Below are 24,389 nucleotides of genomic sequence, written 5' to 3'. Positions count from 1 at the left end.
CATTTTTCAACTTGAATATATCATTTGTTCATTGTTCAATCAGTTGCCCTCTCCCATTAAAACTCTGCCTCTCCACGTTCCCATATAAGTATCTTCCACACTGCCAATAAACTTTGTTTGACGCTGCGAGAGTGATTATCTCTGCCTCCTCTCAACCTTTCCACGTTACAGTGATCCTCACTCCAGCTTCTTCTGTCTATTGCCCTTGTTTTTTCATTCTAGAATATGAACGTTTTAGGTCCTCTGGGAATTCAAACACAGAACTGAAAATAGAAAAAAGAAATGGTGGGTGGTAAAGTCTGTGGAATTGTTTCAAACGTGAGCGTCTTATCTCAAAACGAAAGGCTTCCTTTCTCCTCCGAGGTTCTTGAGCCTCTCTGGACTCCCAGCTCTAATCCCTCTTTGCACGGTAATTTTCCAATTAAATTGTCATTGGCTTTGTGGCCTTTGCAATGTTATTAGCCCGTTTTATGCCTTGTTTGCTGTGGGTATGTTTTGGTCGATATTGGATATAGATAATTTCTTCGAGTCTTGTTAATCTTGATGCTGTGATTACATATCTGTCGATTTTGGTTGTTTCCCATTTCTTTTTCCTTCATGTATTTTAATTTACTTTGCCTTGTTTTCCATGTTACGTGATTTCCATGGTGAAGTCCGAATATTTATTTTGTTTAACATGTTGAGAAGTAAAAGTCGAAGATTTCGTAGTTTCTGTCGTTGATCCACGGTAATTTGCTCTCCCTGTCTGTCTTGATTGTTGATTCTTTTCAGATTATTCCTTTTGGATGGGTCCATCTGTCAGTTTTGCATTTGATGACTGATGTGACCAACATCAGAATGAAATAAGGAACTTGATATCTTTATAACCCTCTAATTTTGGGTTCCTTTAATTCAGCTTTGAAATCCATGGTAAATTATGAGAATTTTAGTGGAGGAAACACAGCAGCAGCTCGACCATTTTTCCAACGGCTCGATAAAGATGAACATGTTGACGAGGACTACGATGTTGGGTGCTTTCATCAACCCGGAAAGAAAAGGAGGCTCACTGCCGATCAAGTTGAGCTTCTCGAGAGGAGTTTTGAGGTGGAAAACAAACTTGCACCAGAGAGGAAGATCCAACTGGCAAAGGAACTTAGTTTGAAGTCTCGGCAAGTTGCCATATGGTTTCAAAACAGGCGTGCTCGTTTTAAGAGCAAACAACTTGAAAAGGACTACGACTCTTTGAAAGCTTGTTATGATAAGCTCAAGGTTGACTATGAAAATCTCCTCAAGGAGAAGGAAAGCTTGAAAATTAAGGTGAATTCTATATGCTTGAATTACTCTTGTTGTAAGTACTAGTTGGTGGAAAGTATAATGTCCTACTCTTGGAAAAATGGTTCATCAGTTCATTGTTTTCATATGCAACAGGTTAATTCCTTGAAGGACAAATTGCTTATTAGAGGGAAAGAGATGGGAAATGCAGAGCCACTTGATGTCATTAAGCTGTTAAAATCAGAACCCAAAGAAACAATTCGTAATCCAATTTCTGAAAATATGTCCAATGTGCCAAAACTGGTGTGTAAGCAGGAAGATGTAAGTTCAGCCAAAAGTGATGTTTTTTACTCCAACAGCCCACGTCGAACTGATGGGAAGAATTATTCTTCATTGTTGGCGCCTGCGGATTCATGTCAAGTCTTTGAGCCAGACCAGTCGGATTTCTTACATGACGAAGATGATAATCGCAGCCAGACACTATTGCCCCAACCATTCTTTCTAAAACTTGAAGATGGATGTCACGATCCGCCTGCAAATTATTGTAATTTTGGGTTCCCAGCAGAAGATCAGCCCTTCTGTTTCTGGAATATCTGAGTAATTTGAAAGTTCTAGATAATGAGATTATGCAATATTATTTAGAGTTCTGAGTTGTAATCCTGATTAACAAGCAATAAAGTCAATTGCCTTGGCCTTAACCAGATGTTGCATCTGGCATTATTTCTTCTTGGGTTTTCGGATTCTTCGTCACGTTATTTTACAGGATCTGTTACATTTATTTTAAAATAAAAATAATTTTATAATTTAACATATCATATTAAATTATATTAATTTATAAATTTAATTTTATATAATCATTAAAATATTTTCTATCCATATCTAGAACGCTGAATTTATTTATGAAAAATGATATTTATAATTATGAATATGTAAGTATCATATAATCATTTCGAAAAAAATAAATAAATATAAGATCTACATAAAAAAAATTAATTTTTTATAAATAAATTTTATTTTTTTAAAAATAATTATATTGTATTTATATATTTTATAATTATATATAATATTACTTTTATTATGCTTGGGATTGAAAGTTGAAACAATTGTCATTAAGCCGAATATAAAGTAACTTGATCTAAAATCTCATGCTTCTGAAGTAACATCCTAAAAATATTCATATTTTATAACACCCGTGACAAAGCCAGTTCCTATCCAATGATGGTGAATCCTCTGCCGAAAAGGAAAGAAAGAAAGAAAAGTCAAGAAGTCGGTATTGTATCAGTTTCTTGGCTTGGACTTTGAGGCCGCCATAAATTCTTGAGGATGCTGACAGCCTGCTTGCTCTCTCTCTTGAATTACTCAGTTTCTTCCGATCCTTTTTCATCGAGATTGCGTCTGCTGCAGAATATCTTGCTGATGCAAGTCGAGTCGTCTGTGGAAAATGTCTCTATCTTAAGATAGATTTTTTTTTATAAAAAAATAATATTTATAATCGTAAATATATAAATATTGTATAATTATTTAAAAAAATAAAATTTATATAAAAAAAATTAATTTTTAATAATAAATTTTATTATTTTTTAAAACAACTATATAATATTTATATATTTCACAATTATACGTTACATTACTTTTTTAAAATTTTAGCAGGCACAGGCTGAGACACGCATAAATTATAACCAAATTATAGTTTAGTTTGTCTTTGTGATTCCGAGGAACCTTTCAAGCTTTCCTATGTCCAACCAGGATGCAGATTAATGGGATCTAGGAGGAGAAATTTACTAGGGGAGGAGAGGTAAGGAGAAAATAAAAAATAAAAAAAAAACAATTGAAAAGTGCAGGAGCAAGGAAAAAGGCTTCTAGATTGCAATGAAAGTGGTTGGTAAAAGTCAGGAATATCAAGCTGTTATTTCAAAGGACCTAGCTACCATTGGAATGACTAGAAAGAACAAAATATGGACCAGTTATGGTCTCCATTTCTGCCCTAGATGAAATGCTTTTTACTGTTATTTTAAAATCTCTAGACGTAATGTTTACGTGATATAATTTTATTTAAAAATTAAATTTTATTATTTAAATTATATAAATTGTGTATTCTATATATCCATTTGAAAATAGAATAATTAAATGTCAAATACATATTAAGTTTTTATTCCAATTTAAAAGTGAGTAAAATGAAGATATGAAATAGTCTTATAAAATTTATTAAATATTTAATAGAGGTAAAAAACTCTACACCAATAATAATATGATTCAAATATAAATTCAAACTAGGGGACCATTTAGGTTATGTTCGGATTCAGAAATAGTTTCATTTCATTTTATCTAATCATTATAATTTTTTTAAATTTATACACAAAATATAGTAAATAATTTAACTTTTTTAAATTTTTAAATAATAATAATATTAAAAATAATACTCTAATAATATTTTATTCAATTTATTTAAAATCATCTCATTTTATTTTATTATTTAAATTAATCTTTAGTAGTAAGAGACATTTTGCCACGTATACATTTGCGTGGACCATCCACATGTCCAGGTAGAACGTGCCATGCAAACCTAGACAGGCAATCAGAGCTGGATCACTAGTGCTACATACAACCGCCAGCTTACAACCGTTGGGTAATCGGCTGACGTGGTATTATGCCACGTCAGCCAATATATTAAAAAAAAAAATGACGACAAAACTGGAGGGAAGATTTCAAATTTTCATTTCACACATCTACTAATCTCGTTTGCAAAAAAGCTCTATTTCCTCACTGAATCTACCAATCTCATTTGCTCTCAAGCTCCGTTTCCTCACTGAATCAACCAATCTCGTTTGCTTTCAAGCATTGTTTCATCACTGCTACAAATGATTTTCATTTCACACGTACAGAAAACTGAATCTACCTCTCAAGCTCCGTTTCTTCACTGCTACAGAAAATCTTTGGGTAGCTCTCTGCGTCGTCGCCGTCCCGTAGTGGTCGTCGTCGTCGTCGTGTGTGAGCTTCCTTCCATTTCGTGATGGTCTCCATCGCTGGTTTCAGGAAGGGAGGGATGTCGATGGTATTAGGGTTAGGGAGAAGGGAGAAGGGAGAAGGATCGAATTCGTTTCAATCAAAACGGTGAGTTTTGACAAACTCTAAGTCCCACCTCTCTCATTTGCTTCGTTTGGTTCCAGTTTCTCATAAATGAAACACACTGTTTCATTAAGATGAGTTGGCGTTTACCCACCGGTTGTATGAGCCGGTTGCGTTTAGCTTTTTTCGGCTACTAATCCATGGTATTGGTGCGGGTGCCCCTTGAATAGGACCCGGCCTCTACAACTTTTATGGAATGTTGCAACTTGTTTTGTTGTTTCTTTGCAATATCAAGAAGTGGAGCCGTGTTGAGATAAATAAAATTGAGAAAAAACAAAAGAAAAAAAAAAGTGGAGCCGTGTTGAGTTAAAAAGAGAAAAATGTTGTGTAACCGCGTTGGGGAATCGGTGCCAATGTGGATAAGAAACTCACCGTTTCATTTGATTATTCCCTCTCAATCTCTTTTTTCTTTCTTTTTTTTTTAACTCTATTCTCATTACCACGAAGGCCACTTCCCATGAAGCCAACCCCTGCCAGGAACTTCTGAATGTGTTTTGTAGCCTTGGAGCAAAGCAAACTGATCCACTGAAGTAAAAGCCCCACAGCGTTCTATAGGGTTTTCTCAAAGCCTCTTGCTTCCACAGCTCTCTCCAATTTCCCCTTTCGCTGAGACACAGAACAAGATCATGGGGCACTCCAACATGCAGAATTCTCACCCTAAGAACTACGGCCCTGTACTAACTTTAGTTTTGTGTTGCCTTTTTCTTTGCTTGATAGTCGGGTTTGCGAGAATCCCCATGGGTCGATCAGGAAGTACGACCTCGTGTTGTAGGCAATGCTTCCGTAGCAATACCAAGGAAATTGGCTTCATTAAGGTATTATTTTTCTAATGAGTTTATTGTCCTATTCTAAATGTTGGGTTCTGATTGTTTCCTAATCTGATATGATTTTGGGTGGACTCTATTTTTTCGTGCAGTACCGCTAAAGGGTTTCATTCGTCTGTTCCACAAGAGCAAAGGTTTTGACTGAAGCATGATATGATTTGTGGCTTTTAAGTTTGAAGAACCTCTTGATTTTTAGTTTTAGTTCTATGTAATGTTTAAACCTGAGTTCAATGACGAGAGTATGAATTTTTTTGCTTCAAATGTTTGAAAATCATTTACAAATTATCATTTTCTGTTTGCTGCCATTGTTTTTCATTCTCGTCTGTTAGATTTTTCTTATGAGTAATGGAATACTTCTAATTGAGTATAGAGAGAGAGAGAGAGAGAGAGAGAGAGAGAGAGAGAGAGAGAGAGAGAGAGAGAGAGAGAGAGCTGTTTGAGAGAGTCAAGGACACCGGAACACTCTGCAGAGAAGATCGAGTGGTGGGTGATGAAGTGCAGAGACTTGGAGTCTATCTTGTAAGAGAGAAGCACTAAATCAAGTTCCTAAGTTTTTTACAACAGACAGAAAAATGAAAGGAGAGAGAAAGAGGGAGGATGAAAGGGAGAAAGTAGAACTCAGCTATGTCAACCCGTTACACAAAGGTTGCTCATGCCAATTGTGCGTAGCATCATTGAAAAAAACTAAGAAGTGGAGCTGTGGAGTGGAGGGTGTAAAGACTACTGATCACATAGAAGTACTGACAAGTGACAAGGATGTGATTTGTGTGAAGATGGTGTGAAATAAAAAATAAATAAAATAGAAATGTTTGTCTAAAAGAATTATAAAAAAAAATTATAAATTAATGTAATTGACGTAGTACGTTAGATTATAAAATTATTTTTATTATAAAGTAGATCAAACGTATTATATAAAACTATACTACTTTATGAATTTACTTATAGGATCTATTTATAATTTTAATACTTTTCTTTAAAAAAATAATTTATACAATTTTAGAGTGAGCAATATTGAACAAGCATCTTGGAAAAAATAAATAAACCATGCTGAAAAAGTAAATTTTTTACGTGCTTTCATTTTTTATCAAAGAAATTGGGCGTGAAGGCTTCGTTTGGATAGTAAAAGTGTTTCATCTTATCTTATCATTATAATTTTTTTTAGATTTTCATACAAAATATAATAAATAATTCAAAATTTTCAAATCTCAAAATAATATTAATATTAAAAAATAATATTTTAATAATATTTTATTCAACTTTTAACTTTCATCTCATAATATCTCAATATTCTAATAATATTATGTTTGCAGCCACCAGCCGTACCACAAGATCCGAAGCTTCACTTATTTATTTTATATGAAAAGTATTTGGTTTACAAATAAATTTTTGTAATTTATTTTTTATCAAAAATAAAAAATAAGTTTTAAAAGTCAAGTTTATAAACTAATGTATTTTAATATAATATGTCAAATTGTAAAATTCATTTTATTCTAAAGTAGATATAATGTTACACGTAATCCTACCAATTTGTATGAAACTTATTATTAATATTGTGTTTCGTACGCCTTTGGATCGGGTTCCAATAACTCGAGTCTTGAGTCTTTCACCTATACAGTAAAGAAAACACGGAGAGTGGGCGGCTTTAGTGGAGGCTGGGGAGTCTCTGATGCTAAAATTAGTATATCTCCTTAGTAGTTCGTGTGCGAGTTTAGAGGAATCAGAGAGAGTTTTTTGTAACTAGAGGTCAACTTTATAATAGGTTTCTGGTGGGGACAGCTCGTACTTGATTATGAGGGGCCTATGTTCTTTTCACTGTTTGTTTAGTCAGAATCTTTTAATGCGGCGTGACTTTTGAGGTGGCATCATTAATGCAGCGTGGAGTCCAGGGAGTGACGCCATTAATGTGGCGTGGTTCCCTGACTCACTTTACCCTGCATACATTCCTCGTTAAGCCACTTCATGCCTGCTGTCAGGAGATTAATAGTTCTCCATATTTCCGGTCTGCCTGTCTACGCAAGTTTTTGAGGGTAGAGTGTTATCAGGGTGGTATCAGGGTGGCAAGTCTCATCTGCCCCTGCCGTCAGCTTTCCTTACGCATGGGTTGCTTTGTGAATGAGTTTTGCTTGTGGTCCAAGTACTATGTAGAAGCCCACTGACTCCTTTTAGTAGGGGGTCGTCGAGCTTGGCTGGGCCTGGCCGGGCTTTCTAACTTACTTCTCCCGTGATCCCTCATGGACTTGGCAATAGGGGGAAAAAACCCCTTACACTTACCGTCTCTCTCAATACGCTGGTAACCACTCATCAATTGATGGGATCAAAAGAAGGGCGTCGGGATGGAGCTCTTTTCCTTTGACCCCTAAATAATTTTATTGAAATATATTTTTTAACCATCCCTTTATTTTCATTATTATCTTTCATTGTCTTTAAAATATAGATATTAACAAAAATTAAAAAATAAAATCCATTATTCATTATCACGTTAACAATATGATTTATTAGGAGAAAAAAATACTTCTCAAGAGTGGAAAGTAGAATCTTCCCTATCCACTCATGCATTCATCATATCAATGAGTGTGGTGTTGGGGTGTATGTGGAAACTAGTTTTTAGAGCTGAAAAAGGTAATTTCTGAAAGTGCGTTCGACAGTGCACTCGAGTGAAGTTAGCTCGAAATGAGCTCGACAATGGGCAACTCTGAGAGTTTGCTCGAGTCCCACTTGACAGTGAGCTTAAGAGAGATACAAATCCTAGTGTTTGCTTGACATCCCGCTCAAGCCAATATTGATTTGGCCGTTCGCTCAAGGTGCACTCAACATGCCACTCGAGTGAAGCATGCAGATTTTGCCAGATTAGGGTTTCCAACGCCGTTTGCTATAAATATATCATATTAGACTTGTTTTGTACGACCATAAGCATATTTTGAGAGGAGACAATTGTCTAATGAGTGCGTATTGTGTGAGAAAGCAAAAAGTCCTAGTGAGTGTAAGTTGAGATTGAGTGATTGTAATCTCCTCTGGTTAATAAGATTTCTGCAGTTCTATGGAAGTAGGCAATTTACCAAATTACGTATATTGTGCGTCGTGTGCTTGATTGTGATTGATTTTATTTTATTTGCCATCGTTAGTGTGTGTATTTTGCATATCATTTCACAACATATAGCTGTGCAAATCCCTCCTCCCCCTCCAATATTGTTCTTTCTTTTTCAAAATAATACTTAGTTATTAGTTTTGTTTATAATTTTCCCTTTTTTATTTTTTAGCTTCACGTGGCATATTAAGTGAGAATTTCTATCAAGTTTCAGTATGAATCCTAACATTTCTTTCAAAAAAAAAACTTAAAACCAAGTTATTAATTTCTATTTAACCTTTAATTTTATGATTTATTCTATTATCAAGTCGTTTCGTAGAAGATATCATCCATATAATTTAAATAGTAAAATTTGATTTATAGAATTTAAATTTTAAAATTTATCTTTTAAATTAAATTATACTAATATAAACACTATATCGTGTAGAAGCTTTAGAATAATAATACTCATATTTATTATTAGGATCTTCTGTCAACTTTAAACTTTGGGAATATCTCTCATTGGATCATTCGTGCTCCTAATGCATTTGATCATTAGAACTGAACACATCCAGCCAATCGGCCTTGCTATGCTTCTCTCGTGTAGTAGAAACTACGTGAGCCTAACTTATATTCTATGAAGAAAATTATTAAATAGCTCTGGAGTACGAATGACATGGTATTCTCATCCTATCATATTATATATTGTAATTGATATTGCATCTTATGATATGAGAAGAATATCTCAAAGTTTGTACTTCGAAAATATGGCTAGCGGTTAAGTATTTGTGATAGATTAAGGTCTTGTTTGGATACATAAACGGTTTCATCTCATTTCATCTTATATTATCATTATAATTTTATCAAACTTCCACATAAAATATAAAAAATAATTCAATTTTTTCAAGTCTCAAAATAATAATAATATTTAAAAATAATATTTTAATAATATTTTATTTAACTTTTAACTTTTATTTCATCTCATCTCATCTCATCTCATCTCATCTCAGTATCTAAACGGGACCTAATACTGAGCAACCTCGCTGATTCTTCCCATCTTTCATTCTAGTTTAACATTTTTGAAGCACATTTAAAACTAAAAATGCACATCCTTTGGGACCTTATCTCAAAGAGGTGTCAGTCGAATAACATCAAGCAAATCCATGCGATCTCTTGAACCCCGAAATTACGGAATTTTATTTTAGCAGTCCATGAAAAAGTAAAACCTCTGTGCAGCCCATGAAAGATGACCAAAACCTCACTTTTCTAAAGCATGGCTTCACATCCCATTGAAATTTCTCACAGACTTTTAACTTTTTTTTTTGTAGAATATCATTCAAAAAGGAAATAACTGAGAAGTATGGCTTCTGGTATAAACTTGCGTAGGATAAACTTGTCAGAGTTAAATTACCCATAGCATTCAGATCAAGATTTGAAACTAATTAATGTTCACCATATCATCCATGGTGGCATGCAAGAGCTAACACACAAGCATTGGGGAAGGAGCAGCCTATGACTGATTCCAAATCAAGATAGTTAACGTACAGACCAGATAATGCTGAATAATAAAGATGTTTAATGAAGTAACTAAGATTGCCTTAATAGCATAGTCTGGAAGTAGAACATACACAAAGTGAATTTACAACTAGCTTCATCAGCAAACCTAACCTAAAAAGATTAGAGTTTGTGGAGTGGAGCAGCATTCTTAAAAGTTGCAGCCAGGACCCTTTTTTTTTTTATTTTTTTTATGACTGAAACAACTGCATTCAACAAGAAGCATTACAAGAGTACAATTACCTAGACATTTCAAGAATAACAGATTGTTTGACAAATTCTGGAATTGAATGCCACCAAATCCTAGTATCCTTCACCTTTTTACAAAATCTAGCCAAAGTTTGTGCTATTGAATTTGCTTCATGAGGAATATGATGGAACTCGACAACTTGGAATCCTGAACACAAGTGCTTGATATCAGCTAGAATTCAGTATTGTCACAATGCTTTGTGACTCACTTTCAACTATAAGACTTTGAATACCTATATGAGAAATGAATTGCAAACTCCTGAGAATGGCAAGAGCTTCCACTGTGTCAACTGTACAAACTCAATTCACCACATTGCACACAACCAGTAAAACAGATCCACAATCATCCCTTAAAACAGCATTCACACGAAACTTATTTAAATCGTAAAAAAGAGCATCATCCACATTCAACTTAACAATAGCAGAAAAAGGTTTTTACCACAATAGACAGTGCTCTATATCTACTAATTTTCGTTGAGAATGTACCTGCTGATAGCTTTGAAGTAAATTAAAAGCATTTTGAACAGCAACATCAGGTGCAATGTATTTGCTTTGAAAAATAGCCAAATTTCTTCTATACCATAAACTCCAAGCTATTGCCAAGAACACAACAAAATTTAGATCGATCACATTCTGCTGCAAACATAGAATAAAAGCACCAACATCTTAATAAGGCTGAGACTCAATAAAGATGCTAGGATCCCCTTGTCTTAATACCCAGGAAGGAATAATAGGCCCTTTAGGAATACCATTCACTAAATGGTGTAAGATACAGTGGAAATACCATCATTATTAAAGATACCCACTTGTCATTAAAACCCATTTACCTTATGACACTTTCAAGGAAACACCATTCCACTCTCATATATTTTACTGGTATCAAGTTTAATAGACATAAAACCTTTCTTCCCCTAAGTTTTATGGGGTAAAAAATTAATAAGATTAGAAGCAATAATAACATTATCAGAAATTTGCCTGCCCAGAACAAAAGCACTCTGGTTTTCCCAAGATAGTGAGTGATAAGATCCTCTTCAATCTGTTTGCCAGCACTTTGGATACTTACTTGTAAATCACATTGCACAAACTAATAGGCCAATAGTCTCCAACCTTAGTAGGATTATTCAATTTAGGAATCAGAACAATAAAAGTATGGTTTACTTCAATAGGTAATTGTCCATAATTCAAAACGGATAAAACAGCTTTTGTAACACCTTCACTCACCAGATGCCAATATTGTTTAAAGAAAAAAGGAAACATACCATCCAGTCCTGGGGATTTGTGAGGATGCATCTGAGTTAAGGCACACCAGACTTCATCAGGATGGAAAACAACATCTAAGGATGAGTTTATAGCTTCAATAACTCTTGGTTGTATAATAGGTAACAAGTTCTCCCTATTACCATGATTAATGGAACAGAACACCTCATTGTCATGCTTCAAAATCTTAGCATAGATCTCCCCATCCTCACACCATCTTCCATCAGCACTAAGAATGCTAGTAATCTTGTTTCTCTTACACCTTTGTGAAACCTTAGAATCAAAGTACTTTGTATTTCGATCTCCATCACTTAACCACTGAACTTTTGATTTATGTTCCCATTATATTTCCTCTCTTCCCAGTAAATCATTAATCTCCTCGTTAAGTACCCGTAGCTATTCTGTTTCTGTCTCAGAAGATAATACTGGTAATTTATACATGTCTCTAAACGTAGCCTGTTTCTCTATAATCTGAACCTTAAGATTCCCAAAAGTACTCTTATTCCACATTTTGAGATTCCTATTACACTCAGATATGGATGATTCAGCCAGGACTTTGATTCTATGTAGATGAACAAGATTACAAAGAAAGAGGGGCCGGATGATTAGAAATGGCTTTATATCAAATATCAAGCCAACCAGTTAAGTGTTTTTAAAGCAACATAGGCAAACCATTCCTTCTAGTTAATCTTAGCTGAATGCCTTGTTTCGTCCTACAGCTAAAGGATTCCACAACTAGTAAATTGAAAACAGGAGAACACATTGGTTTTATGACTTTTCTGTTCTAACCATCCCATGCACAAATAAAAAGGAGCTTATAAAACATACAGGTAAATTGTCTGTCATTAGATAGAACAACAGTTCCTCCAATATTGCATTATTTGCAGAGCGGCTTTGTTCTATCATTACTACCAAATTTTGATTGACTCTAAAGAATGTTGTTTTTGCCAAAGAATTGGAGCAGCTTCACTATCTCAAGCACCTCCTATCCCAAACCAACAAAAAGGGATGGTACTCAAGTAGCATACACAACACATTTACCATTGCTCCCTTGTCTTGGAGATCAAAAATGCATAACACATAGAAATCACACTGCTAAATCTTAACCACCATCGAATCTTATATGCAGTGCTAGCTCCAGTTTGCCCACTGCAACTTCTCTCACTCCTTCTGAGGACCCATTAAGCTTAGGCATAACGTAATTAGTTGCTAATGGTCTGAGAAACTTTGATGTTAAACATTAGGTATACAAGCATGCTACAAGCAGAATATCAGATCAAGGTAATGTGGCCCACCAAAGAAACTACTTCAACCTTCTCTCTCTGCTCAACAATGAAGCTAATCTTACATATCCCAGATATTTAAGCATAAATGGTAAAAGATGCAATGAACCACCTCTAATCATGATCCAAAGAATCATACGCTGGAGATAATTTGGATATACAGTAAATGGTTATGTGGATCTCTGGTACATGATACAACAACATAGGGAAATGTTATTCAGGCATTGTTCATGGTCAAATTCAAAGTACGACATCCTATTTGCAAGGGAGGATTACTTTTTCATTTCTCATCTCAAATATAAAAACATAATTTCTCTCCAAAGGATGCTTGGATCTTAGGCAGCATTACAAGAAAAATGCGTCAAGTTTGTTAATCTATGAGACTATGACTTTGATGAATACAACACCACAGAAATTTGCAGATACAGCTGACCAGAATGGCATCTCGAGAATAGATCGAAGCTGCGATGGCTCTTGGCCATGTTCCTGTTCTTCCAGGAAAAGGCACAGCCACAAACAGCATTAGAGCAAGCCATTGGAACTCTTCCATTTCTTTTTGGCACTCTCAGATAGCATGTCAAGGAACCGAGATTACATTTTCATCAAGGAGTGGCTGTATAGAGCCACCAGGGGGGTTCTGGCGGCTAGCCCAACCACCAGGCCACCAGGGTTTTCATTTGTTTTATTATTGCGAATCTCTCAGGGTGAACGGTTGCCACTCCAACGATGGCTGAAGTAGAATTTTTATAAGTCGAAGATTTTAGAATTTTACTTTTAAAAAATTTAATTTCGAATAGTTTACTAAAATTGATAAAATCATGACGTGGTAGCTAATGATTGGAGGGTGTAAAACTCTGTCCGGACGCAAGCTACTCTCAAATTTATAATATTTCATGAATAAGTGTTACATTGTAAAGAGACTTTATAAAATTAAATTTATAAATTGACGTAATTTGATATTATCTGTTAAATCTATTTTACGATAAAAATAATTTTATAATTTAATATATTATCAAATCATATCAATTTATAAATTTATTTTTATAAAATTTATTTACTACTAAAATATTTATTTACTTCCTATTTAAATATTTCTCACTCAAAACCAAACCCATCATACAATTTTTACCATAAAACATGCACTTACATAAGAGAAATTTAAGTGTATTGATGAGGGGAATGTCGACACCTTCCAAACGCCATCACTGCCATGGTGAGTCTCCACCTCCTTCTTCGGTTTCCTTGAGTCCTCTTAAGAAATTGAAGTGTATTGATGAGGGGGCTTTGTTGGAGGTTTCGATTATATCGGCGGAGGCTGGGGTTGAGGCTCAGCCCTGCCGGACGCCATGAGGATCCTGAGTTGGAACTCTCGAGGGCTTGGGAACCCTCGTGGAGTTCGGGCACTCCGAGATTTAATTCGGAAGGAAGATCCCGATGTAGTCTTCGTTATGGAGACTCAATGTGATGATTGTTATATGGAGAGACTCAAGTTTTTGATGGGGTTTTCTTGTTTCCTTGTTGTGCCCAACAATGGACGAAGTGGGGGGCTTGGTCTCTTTTGGCGTAGTGAGGTAAATTTTTTTCTTCGCTCATATTCCATATTTCACTTTGATGTAAGTGTTTCGAATCCTGTAATCTCTAGTATCTGGAGACTATCGGCCATATATGGCCAACCTGTAACTCATCTTAGACATTAAACATGAGATTTGTTGAGCCATCTGAAAACTCAATCAGATGAGCCGTGGTTGGCATTCGATGATTTTAATGAAATTATTTTTCAGTCTAAAAAGTTAGGTGGAAGGGTAAGGCCTTATAGGTAGGTACATGATTTTCGGTCTGCTTTGGATTATTGTCAGTTGAAGAGTCTTGATATAATGAATTCAAATTTTACATGGAGCAATTTGAGGGAAGGGGGAGATTTAATACAAGAAAGATTGGATCGTTTTACCACTACCATTGATTGGCTTAAACAATATCCTCGCTGTAAAATCAGAAATATTCCTATGTCTATATCTGATCATAGTTGTCTGCTTTTGAATACTATGGATAAGGATTGTTATGTGTCTAATCTGTTCGTTTATTTAAATTTGAGGTTATGTGGGTAGGCACGAGGGGATGTGAGACAACAATTGAGAAAACATGAGATTTGCATAAAACAGCTCCTTTAGATGAGACACTAAAGCATTGTGGGTCTGGTTTAAGAGATTGGAGTTGTTTTCATTTTGGTAATATACGGAGAGACTTGGATGCTAAGCAGAGGAAACTTGCCTTACTTCAAGACTCTCCCATACCTTCCCACCAAGCCATGTGTAAGGTGAAGAATGATATTAATTATTTGATGGAAAAGGAGGAGATGATGTGGAGACAGAGGTCTAAAGTACATTGGCCGGGAGCTGGAGATCAGAATACGAAGTTTTTTCACTTTAAAGCCTCTTAGCGTCGTCAACGAAACATGATCAATAGTCTTCAAGATGAAGCTGGCATATTATATGAAGGTTGTCATTTGTTTCCTCTGGTCACACATTATTTTGCTGATTTATTTAAGTCCACTAATCCTATTGATGTTGATGTTGTGTTGAGTTCTGTGTAGCAGCATGTTTCAGACTCTATGAATGCTGATCTAACTAGACCTTTCACTGAAGTTGAGATTAGAAGTGCATTATTTCAAATGCAAGCTCAAAAAGCTCAGGGTCCGAATGAGATGCCGCCATTATTTTTTCAGAAATATTGGAATGTGGTGGGTGGTAAAGTAATGGGTACGGTGCTGCAAGCCTTAAACACTGGTATTATGCCTACTGATTTGAATTTAACCCATATTGTGTTGATTCCAAAGAAAAGATAGCCTGTGTTTATTAAGGATTATAGACCCATTAGCTTATGTAATGTGGTTTATAAGATCATTGCTAAGGTTTTAGCCAACCGTTTGAAGCTTGTGCTCCCTTCTGTTATTTCACCATCTCAATATGCTTTTATCCTGGGTCGTCTTATCACGGACAATGTTTTGGTGGCTTATGAGATAGTGGATGCAATACAAAGAAGAAAAAGGGGCAAAACAGGTTGTATGTCGATTAAATTAGACATGAGCAAGGCTTACGACAGGGTGAAATGAGTGTTCTTAGAGAAGATTATGTCTAAGATGCATTTTGCTCCTACTTTTATTCGGCTACTTATGATGTGTATCTCTACAGCTTCTTACAAGGTTCTTATTAATGGCACTCCTTCGGATCTAATTATTCCGACTCGTGGTTTACGACAAGGCTACCCACTTTCTCCATACTTATTTGTTATATGTGCTGAGGCTTTGTCGTCAATGTTGCAGCACGCTGAATCAAGTCATTTGTTAAGCTTGTTTGTTTTATGTATTGTATTACAATTTGTTTATTCATAATGGATAAAGTTTCTTGTTTCTAAGAAAAAAACATAAGAGAACTTTCGCTTTGAAAAAACATATACAAGAACTTTCAATGAGTTGAAAAACATTTTTTGCGGAGAATAATGCTACTTGTCCCGACAAATGGGTCATGGTAAGATTTCTGACAGAATTTTTTTAACTTAATTATTAAAAAAATATTTTTAAATAATATTATGAACTTTTTTAAAAAAATTAAAGAATATGAAAAAAATAAAGAAAAATAAAAAGTCAAATGAGAGCGAATCCTCGGATTACAGTCACGATGGGTGGACTCCTCCTCTTATGGACCCAGAAGCACGTGCGGCGAAGTCGTTAAGTCCTTCAACCCCGACATCTCACAGCTCCGAACTCAGACGGAAAATAGTACTCGGTGATTGTGTCCGAGTAAAGTACTAGGCTGGTAATCGAATCATGGGCCGAAACCGAAAGCGGGACAAACCCCATCTCTCCCGCCATGTCCCGACCTCTTCCCTCGCCAAACGGCTGCGTCCTATGCCTCACCATCCCCGCCAAGAAGAAGAGGAAGACGTCGTCGACAAGCCCATCGCAAAGCCAGCTCCGGCGCCACCGCTTGTGGTGATGGGGCTCCCCACGGACTGCTCTGTCCTTGACGTCAAGTCCCGATTCGAAATCTATGGATCCATTTCCCGGATCCGCATCGACGGAGATGGGTCCGCCCACGTCATGTACCGTGCCAAGGACTCCGCCCAAGACGCCTTTGCCGCTGCCCAAGACCCTTCTTTGGGCATCTCATTTGATTCCAAAAAAGTACTCTCTCTCTCTCTGTTGTTACTTTTCTGCGTTTGGTTGCTGAGAAAACACAGAAAATTTATTAGAGCAGAAGTTAAGTCGGAACCCTATGTTTTGTTACTATTATTTTTCATTTGTTTTGTTGAGGGGTAGTTACTAATTAGGCTCAATTTGGTTGTTTTGTTTGCTTTTAATAGAATGCAAAGCATCTGAAGTGAGATTTTTTTCTTTTCGACTTTTTTTAAAGTACCCAAACAGATCATTTTAGGAGCTTTACCGGAAATCATTTTAGAACAGAAAGAGCTGAAATTGGAATCTTTCAATGCTAAGTTTTAGCCCAAGTTTCGAGCCTGAAGGAACCAAACTAAGCCACCTTTCGGCTTTCCAATGAAATCGCATCTGGATTGATACATATATGGCTTTGATGGATTGGTTTGGATTCAGAAATGAGTTGAGATGGTTTGTAAATAGTAAAATAAAAGTTGAATTGTTTATTATATTTTGTGTGAGAATTTGAAAAAATTATTTTGGGATTTGAAAAAATTGAATTGCTTATTATATTTTACGTGAAGATTTGAAAAAGTTGTAATGATGAGATGAGATGAGATGAGTTGAGGTAGATTTTGAATTCAAACGAGGCCTAAACAGTGTACTTTTCATCTGTTTCCTCGGAAACCAACAAGGGGAGTGTTTCTTGGCTGTTACTTGCCCTTTTTGAGTATTGAGATTAGTGTGTATATGTTGCAGGTACAGGTAATATGGGCAACTGATCCTCTTGCCCAATGGAGGCAAGGAGTTGGGCTTGGAGGTAACAAGGATAATGGCTCATCCTCGTCGAAGCTTTTGCGTGCCGAGGTACCTCTGCGCAGACATGGTAGAGGTAATAAACTTGCTTCAGCTATAGTGAGCCCCAGGAGTAGTAATGATGGTCCTTCCAGTGTTTCAGAAGTACCTTTTAGAGGCCGAGAAATCGTTGCCTATGATGATATTCTGTAAACATACAATTAGTGTAAGACTTAATTTATTTTCTAATGATTGAATGGATTTTAGGTCTAGTTATAGGTATAATTTTATGTATATCTAGTCCTGAAGCTGCTTGTAAGAAGGTTTTTGTTGTTTTGGAATTGGCTTCTGGCTTTATCATGTTCTAATATTGCTTGTAAGTCTGTCCTACCTTAAATTTGGCATTTTCATATTTAATAATGTAATTGTTAACATGTTGACAATGTTAAACCATTTGGCTGAATTTGAGTTGGATGTTGAGAGTACCAAGCATGGCAGGTTTCCAAGTTCAGCAATTGTTCTGGCTTTGAGTGGGTTTTTCCCCAGATAATGTGATTAGAATTTATTCGCTGAGGATGGTCTGAAGGGACATTGCTTTGACAGTGGCCGAGTGAGTGTTTGATGAGTTGAGAATTGGCGTTGCAATCTGACGTGAATTGTGGTCTAAAGTCTTAATACTGGGTTCCTTGTTGTACAGTAAGAGTAGGCGGTTAACTTTTGAAGAATGTTATTCACTGTTAAATTTTCATTTGTTGGACGATAGTCCTGTTTTGAATGTGAAGGATATGGTTGGTTTCTTACTATTACTTGGATTCATTATGTTGGCATTTGATGAACTGTTGGAATTCGAAAAATGCAATGGTTTTTGCTGGGAAATCTCATTGCTTTTGACACCATTTATATGATTTTTCTTGTTTTTGTTTTCTTTCTCTTTTCTTTTTGCTCGTGAGGCATGGTTCAGATCCCAACTGGCAGACTGGCTGCAGCAGTTGTGCTTGAGATTGAATTTCTGAGCCCATGAAATAGAGCCAAAAGACTTGGTTTGCAATGCCTTGAAGAATTTCATGGTGTTTATCTCCCTTGCTCCTTTTACCTTTGTTTGAGAAACGCGGAACAGCCAAACAAGCGTTGGAGCAAGGGCTTTGAAACCTCTGCAAAGGAAATTGCTACTGTTTAAAAAAAAAAAATGACCGAGAATAATGCAGGTCCCCCCTTAAAAAGACATCAATTTCGTCAATTACCTGTCAAATTATTAATAAAAAGAAATATTTTAGCCACAAGGCTCAAAGAGATTTCATAGAGTAAACTCGTAAATATTATATTATAAAATTATTTTTATTATAGAATATATATAATGTATCATATAAATTTATAAATTTATTTTTAACTTTATTAATTTGTAAATTTATTTTAGTGAAATCTAATTTTTCATTTAGCACTACTAGTTTATTTTATTTTATTTTATTTTATGTAGAGCACTTCTAGTTAATAAACTAAAATGGGGCATTCAACACATTTGTCAAGATGTTAAAATTGAAATTAATTTATGCAAATTCATGACTTGCAATCTTGTTCAAGTCGTTTGAAAAATAGTGAATTTCATCTAAAAGAAAAAATAGTTTTTATGGCAGACTTTAATTTTTTCAAAGGAATTGTCAAATAGATTAATGACGAATAAGAGTATCTCCATTCTCTATAAAATTACCTAAATTTTAACTAAAATACATCATTCTTTAAATTTTACCTATCTTTAAAAAACCTTATATATCCCATTCTTTATATTTTCCTTATTCTATTAAAATAACTTTTTCATATTCTTTTTTTATTAATTTTTTCACTCACTTTCATTTCCATTCTTAACTATTAACTCTTTTATCTTTTGCTTCTTGTTTTCAAAAATCACATTCTACTATATTTTGTAAACACTTTTTACTATTTTTACCCAAATGCATTAATAATTTTTAAATTAATACAATATTACGAATAATAATTTTTTTTAAATATGTGTGATTTCCAACGCGATGATATTTTTTAATATATTTTTATCTGGATATATAACGGTAATATTTTATTTATATTGTGTAACGGTAATATTTTTTATTCTTCATTCAACGTTTAATTCTTTTCAGCCTTCCGCCAAAGGTAACATTTGTTGTACTTTCTTTAACGGTAACATTTGTTATTCTTTTTTCTAACGGTAACATTTTGTTTGTCCTTTCCTCAATGATAACATTTTTTATCTTCTCTCCAATGTTAACATTTTGGGTGATGTTACTTACAGTTTAATTTATTGGACTCCTTTGCAATCCAAACATAGGAATTGACAAAAAGATCCTCACTTTATCATTGGCTTGACCAAAACACCCCTAAATCAAGGAGCCCAAAATCTGAAAGAGCATTTTAGTTTCCCGCTCCCTCTCTGTCGTGCAACTCCTCGCCTCCTCTACCATTGACAACTCCTCGAGACCTCGAGCGTACAAAGGTACATGAAATAATCTATAGAAACATCATTTTAAGTTTAGGAATAAGTTGATCAGCTCCATTGTTGCAGTTCTTGTCATCACTATCATCTTGATCTTGTATTTTACCGTTATGTAAGGATAACAACACGAACAACTCTCTCTGCCACAAATATCATCCCCAGCAATTGGACAGCTAAAGCCACTTACACGTAGATAGCCTCAAGTTCTTAAGTACCTAAAGCACTTTTTTTTTTCCAAAATGACTTCTCTGCATGTTAATTTTTAATGTTTCATTATGTTAATTAGCTAAAAATATATTTGCGAAAGCCGATATTTGTGAAACGGTGAAAACATTGATCATCAAGAGAAACCAAGTTGGCAGCAAAGGCTTTTCGTTGCCCATAAAATTGGAAAGAATTGTCCCCATAGCCTGATTGCCGAATGCCCAATACCCAGAGATTGCAACGCTGAGAAAAGTCGTGGCTATAACATCATCACATACGCATAAACCTTTGAACACCTTGCCCTTTACTGGTGGAGCTATGGTTGCCCGCATTAATTTAATATGGAAGAATCTAATTAAGTCAATCTAATTAGTTGATCTCTCTCTAACATATAATGAATAGCATTAATTAACTAACAGTGGATTAATATTTTTGTTTCTATTTAAAAAATAGGACTTTCACATCCGAAAGGACAAATGAAAATTATTTACAAAATGTTCTGAGATTTTTTTGAATTCTTGTTTTTGTACAATAATTTGAAAATTATTGTTGGAACTGTTTTGGAAATTATGTGTTTGTTTGTTTACATAGCTAGGACTAACTTATTTAATTTTCTTGATTTCATGTTATGCGAAAATATATGAAGATTGTTCTTGATGAAGAAAGGGGAAAAAAGCACATTTAGTATGCGATCACTATTTTTTCCTGAAAGCAATAATTATATGGATACTCCAAATGTGAGAGATGATGAGGAAGTAATTGATGATCATGGGGTTCTAGAGCCAACACTGGGGAATGATGATGATGGGATTTTACAGCCAACTCTTGATATTGATGATGATAATGATGAAGTTTCAGAGCCAACTCTGCAAAATGATGACGATGAGATTTCAGAGCCAACAGTTGGGATGTTTTTTAAAACTGAGCAAGTACTCATTGACTACTATAAGCAATATGGGAGAGAGATTGGATTTGGCATAATGACCCAAAGAAGTAGAAGGGAAGCTGATGTGAGTGTTAAATATGTAACACTTGGTTGTGCACGTGGTGCTAAGGCAAGGAACCGAATTACCAACCTTTCTAAATCACGTCCGACAACGAAAACCGATTGTAAGGCGAAGATTAATGCACACTTGGTTGGTGATGTCTTACGCATAACTACTGTACATAATGCACACAACCATGAACTAAGTCCACAAAATGCAAGATTTTTTAGATATAATCAAGCTATTGATGACTCCGTAAAGAGGCAGTTATATATCAACGACAAGGCAGACATCGGCATGTCCAAAAATTTTAACGCCTTGGCTGTCGAGGCTGGTGGATTTGAGAAACTTTCATTCATTGAGAAAGGTCACGGAATTATATTGACAAGGCTCGACACCTAGACTTGGCAAAGGAGGTGCTGATGCACTTTGTGGTTATTTTGAGAGAATGCAGTATAAGAATGACGGGTTTTACTCATTGATGGATTTGGATGATGATGGACGACTGCAAAATGTCTTTTGGGCTGATGCAAGTAGCAGAGCAGCATATGAGTATTTTAGGGATGTTGTGACATTTGATACAACATATCTAACAAATAGATATGGTATGCCGTTCGCCCCGTTTGTTAGTGTTAACCACCATAGACAATCAATACTTTTGGGAGCAGGTTTGATATCAAGTGAAAATACTGAAACATTTGTTTGGTTATTTGAGACTTGGTTGAAATGTATGAATGAGAGAGCGCCAAAAGCTATCATCACTGATCAAGACAGAGCCGTGAAAAATGCGATTGCAATAGTTTTTCCACACACACTGCACAAATACTATTTGTAGCACATAATGCGAAAGCTGCCAAAGAAGTTGAGATCATATGTTGAATATAAGTGTGGTTTGAAGAGTGCATTGCAGAAAAGTGTTTATGATTCTCAGACTTCGAAAGAGTTTGAGAAGTCTTGGGAGGTGTTTCTTGACAATTACAATTTGAACGAGAATGCATGGCTTCAAAGTCTTTATAGTGAGCGAATGTCTAAAAGATACCTTCTGGGTTGGAATGAGCACAACTCAGAGGAGTGAGAGCATGGATGCCTTTTTTGATGGATTTGTACATTCAAGGACTACATTAAAAGAATTCATCGATCAATTTGACAATGCACTGAGGAAGAAAGTAGAGAACGAAATGGCAGCGAACTTTCACTCATTCAATTGTATAGTCCCATGTATATCCCATTTACCTGTGGAGAAGAAATTTCAAGAAGTGTACACGAATTCTAAATTTAAGGAAGTACAAACAGAAGTAATGAGGATTATCTAGTCTCATTGTGTTCTCATAAAAACGGAGGGGGCGATTACAACATATCAAGTAAATGACTAGAGGCAAATTGAAGACTGCATCAAACGATCAACTGTGCAGGCATACTTCAATGAAGATGAGTGCGAGGCGAAGTGCATGTTTGGACTATTTGAGATGAGAGGAATTGTATGTAGGCACATTCTTTCAATTTTTACCGCAAGGGATGTCCGAGAGTTGCCGGAAAAGTATATTATGGATAGGTGGATGAAGGACATTAAACGTAGATATACTTTGGTTCGAAGCAGCTACGATGACTTGAGTAGTAAACTAGTGACATGTAGGTACTCTAGTGTAATAAAACTATGCTATCAAGTAGCTACAAATGCAACTGAAATCGAAGATAATTCCATAGACATGACACAGAAGTTACAGACAATGAATGAAATTTACACTAAATCAATACTCCATGCCACAGTTGCAAGTACTCATACTTCCATTGATGCCGAAACTGGAAGTTCGAAGAAAGTGCTAAGTCCTCGAGTTGTTAGAGCAAAAGAGAGGCCCCCATCGAAGAGGAAACAACCTACAATAGAGAAGTTACAAACCAAAATCAAAAAGGCCGGAGGGAAGTGACAAAGGAAAAATGTGGGAAGATTTAAATAATGTGAGTTTAATATATGCAAATATTTTTAATTAAATTATTTAATTTGTTTATGTATTCAAATGTAGGCAAGTGCACGTCTGGAAGATGTATTAAACCCAACAGATTCGGTAATACCGTCTAGCACACAACAAAGTGTTGTTTCGCAAGTGCCTGGTACACAACAAAGCGTTATTTCTCATGTAAATGTTATTAATTTTTCCTTTTATTTTTATGTTGAAAAATTATTGAGAAGTTTTGCATGAGTTTTACACAATGTATCATACTACTTGTAGGTGGACTTTCAACATCATGGCCCTATTGAGAATTGATGAGAAGACGTTGTGAACTGTTGCATTTTGATGATTTAAGAGATGAGAAGACAACGTTTAGTGAGGCACAAAATTGTACTATCACAACAAAGAACCAGGAAATCCAAACAACATTGCAAAATCAACAAACTATCACAAAATGACTGCAAAACCTTAAACCCCGGTTGCCTTTTGTGAAAACTATCACAAAATGCTTGATGGCCATCCAAGTTAGGATTACCCTGCCATATGGATGGAGCCCTACTAACACTTGTGGATTAACCTCCCAAGTATACAAATTGTTTTGTGTTTCATTGCTCTGTGCTAATTTTCTGGTATAAAGTTATAAACAATTAACTATTAGATGACAAAAATTTAGCGTAACATACTCACAACTTAACAAAGGATTTCACCTACTTAATAATTTTAGTTCTTTAGCCACAACTCAAGCAGCATAAGATGAGAAAAAAGAAAGCACAAAAATATCAAGTACAACTAAGTAAGGATTAATTCAAAAAAAAAAAAAAAATCCATATTCATGTTAGATTGCATGAATTTAAGTTAAGGCATAACTAAAGTAAGTCACTTTCATTTGCATTCAGTGTCGTAAAAGTCCTTTTCCCTTATAATTTGGGAGAAAGTTTAGGATTTTCATCCCAAACCATCAATTGCAATTCACAGTACAGAACATTTCATAGTACAAAGTAATGCAACAGCACAGAACAACATAGAGCAATGAAACTGCATAGGGCAATGAAGCAGAATGGTTGCAATGAAACAACACAGAGCAACGAAAGAGCACAGAACAATGAAACAACAAGTTCGCAATGAAACAACATAAAGCAATGGAACAACAAAGAGAATGAAATAACATGGTCGCAATGGAACATCGCATAGCAATTCATTGCATAGACCAATTCA

The 24,389-nt window shown here is 35.3% G+C and overlaps 3 protein-coding genes and 1 pseudogene across 4 annotated transcripts; all 4 read left to right on the top strand.

Annotated features, from left to right (window-relative positions):
- The first annotated feature begins 45 nt into the window (after window positions 1-45).
- On the top strand, window positions 46-1,971 carry LOC108989778 (homeobox-leucine zipper protein ATHB-6-like). 2 transcript variants are annotated; one of them, XM_018963514.2, is made up of 3 exons: window positions 46-409; window positions 896-1,296; window positions 1,408-1,971. In XM_018963514.2, the coding sequence occupies exons 1-3, from the start codon at window positions 283-285 to the stop codon at window positions 1,846-1,848; spliced, it is 969 nt and encodes a 322-aa protein (XP_018819059.1). In that variant the 5' UTR covers window positions 46-282; the 3' UTR covers window positions 1,849-1,971. The 2 variants fall into 2 exon arrangements, with proteins under 2 accessions (XP_018819059.1, XP_018819060.1); XM_018963515.2 differs by lacking the exon at window positions 46-409 and adding an exon at window positions 420-727 and having other exon boundaries at window positions 1,408-1,954.
- Window positions 1,972-4,937: 2,966 nt separating this feature from the next.
- LOC108989805 lies at window positions 4,938-5,302 on the top strand (annotated as a pseudogene).
- Window positions 5,303-16,273: 10,971 nt separating this feature from the next.
- Window positions 16,274-18,439, top strand: LOC108989829 (uncharacterized protein At1g27050-like). Its single transcript, XM_018963584.2, has 2 exons — window positions 16,274-16,788; window positions 17,518-18,439. Exons 1-2 carry the CDS (start codon window positions 16,432-16,434, stop codon window positions 17,764-17,766), a joined length of 606 nt encoding a protein of 201 aa, XP_018819129.1. The 5' UTR covers window positions 16,274-16,431; the 3' UTR covers window positions 17,767-18,439.
- Window positions 18,440-22,304: 3,865 nt separating this feature from the next.
- LOC108989792 (protein FAR1-RELATED SEQUENCE 9-like) lies at window positions 22,305-23,150 on the top strand. The gene is made up of 2 exons (XM_018963531.1): window positions 22,305-22,520; window positions 22,638-23,150. Exons 1-2 carry the CDS (start codon window positions 22,305-22,307, stop codon window positions 23,148-23,150), a joined length of 729 nt encoding a protein of 242 aa, XP_018819076.1.
- Window positions 23,151-24,389: the final 1,239 nt, after the last annotated feature.

This window comes from Juglans regia, chromosome 16 (assembly GCF_001411555.2).
Source record: "Juglans regia cultivar Chandler chromosome 16, Walnut 2.0, whole genome shotgun sequence".
Lineage (NCBI taxonomy): Eukaryota > Viridiplantae > Streptophyta > Magnoliopsida > Fagales > Juglandaceae > Juglans > Juglans regia.
Note: the sequence above shows the minus strand (reverse complement) of the source record. Positions and strands in the feature narration are given on the sequence as shown.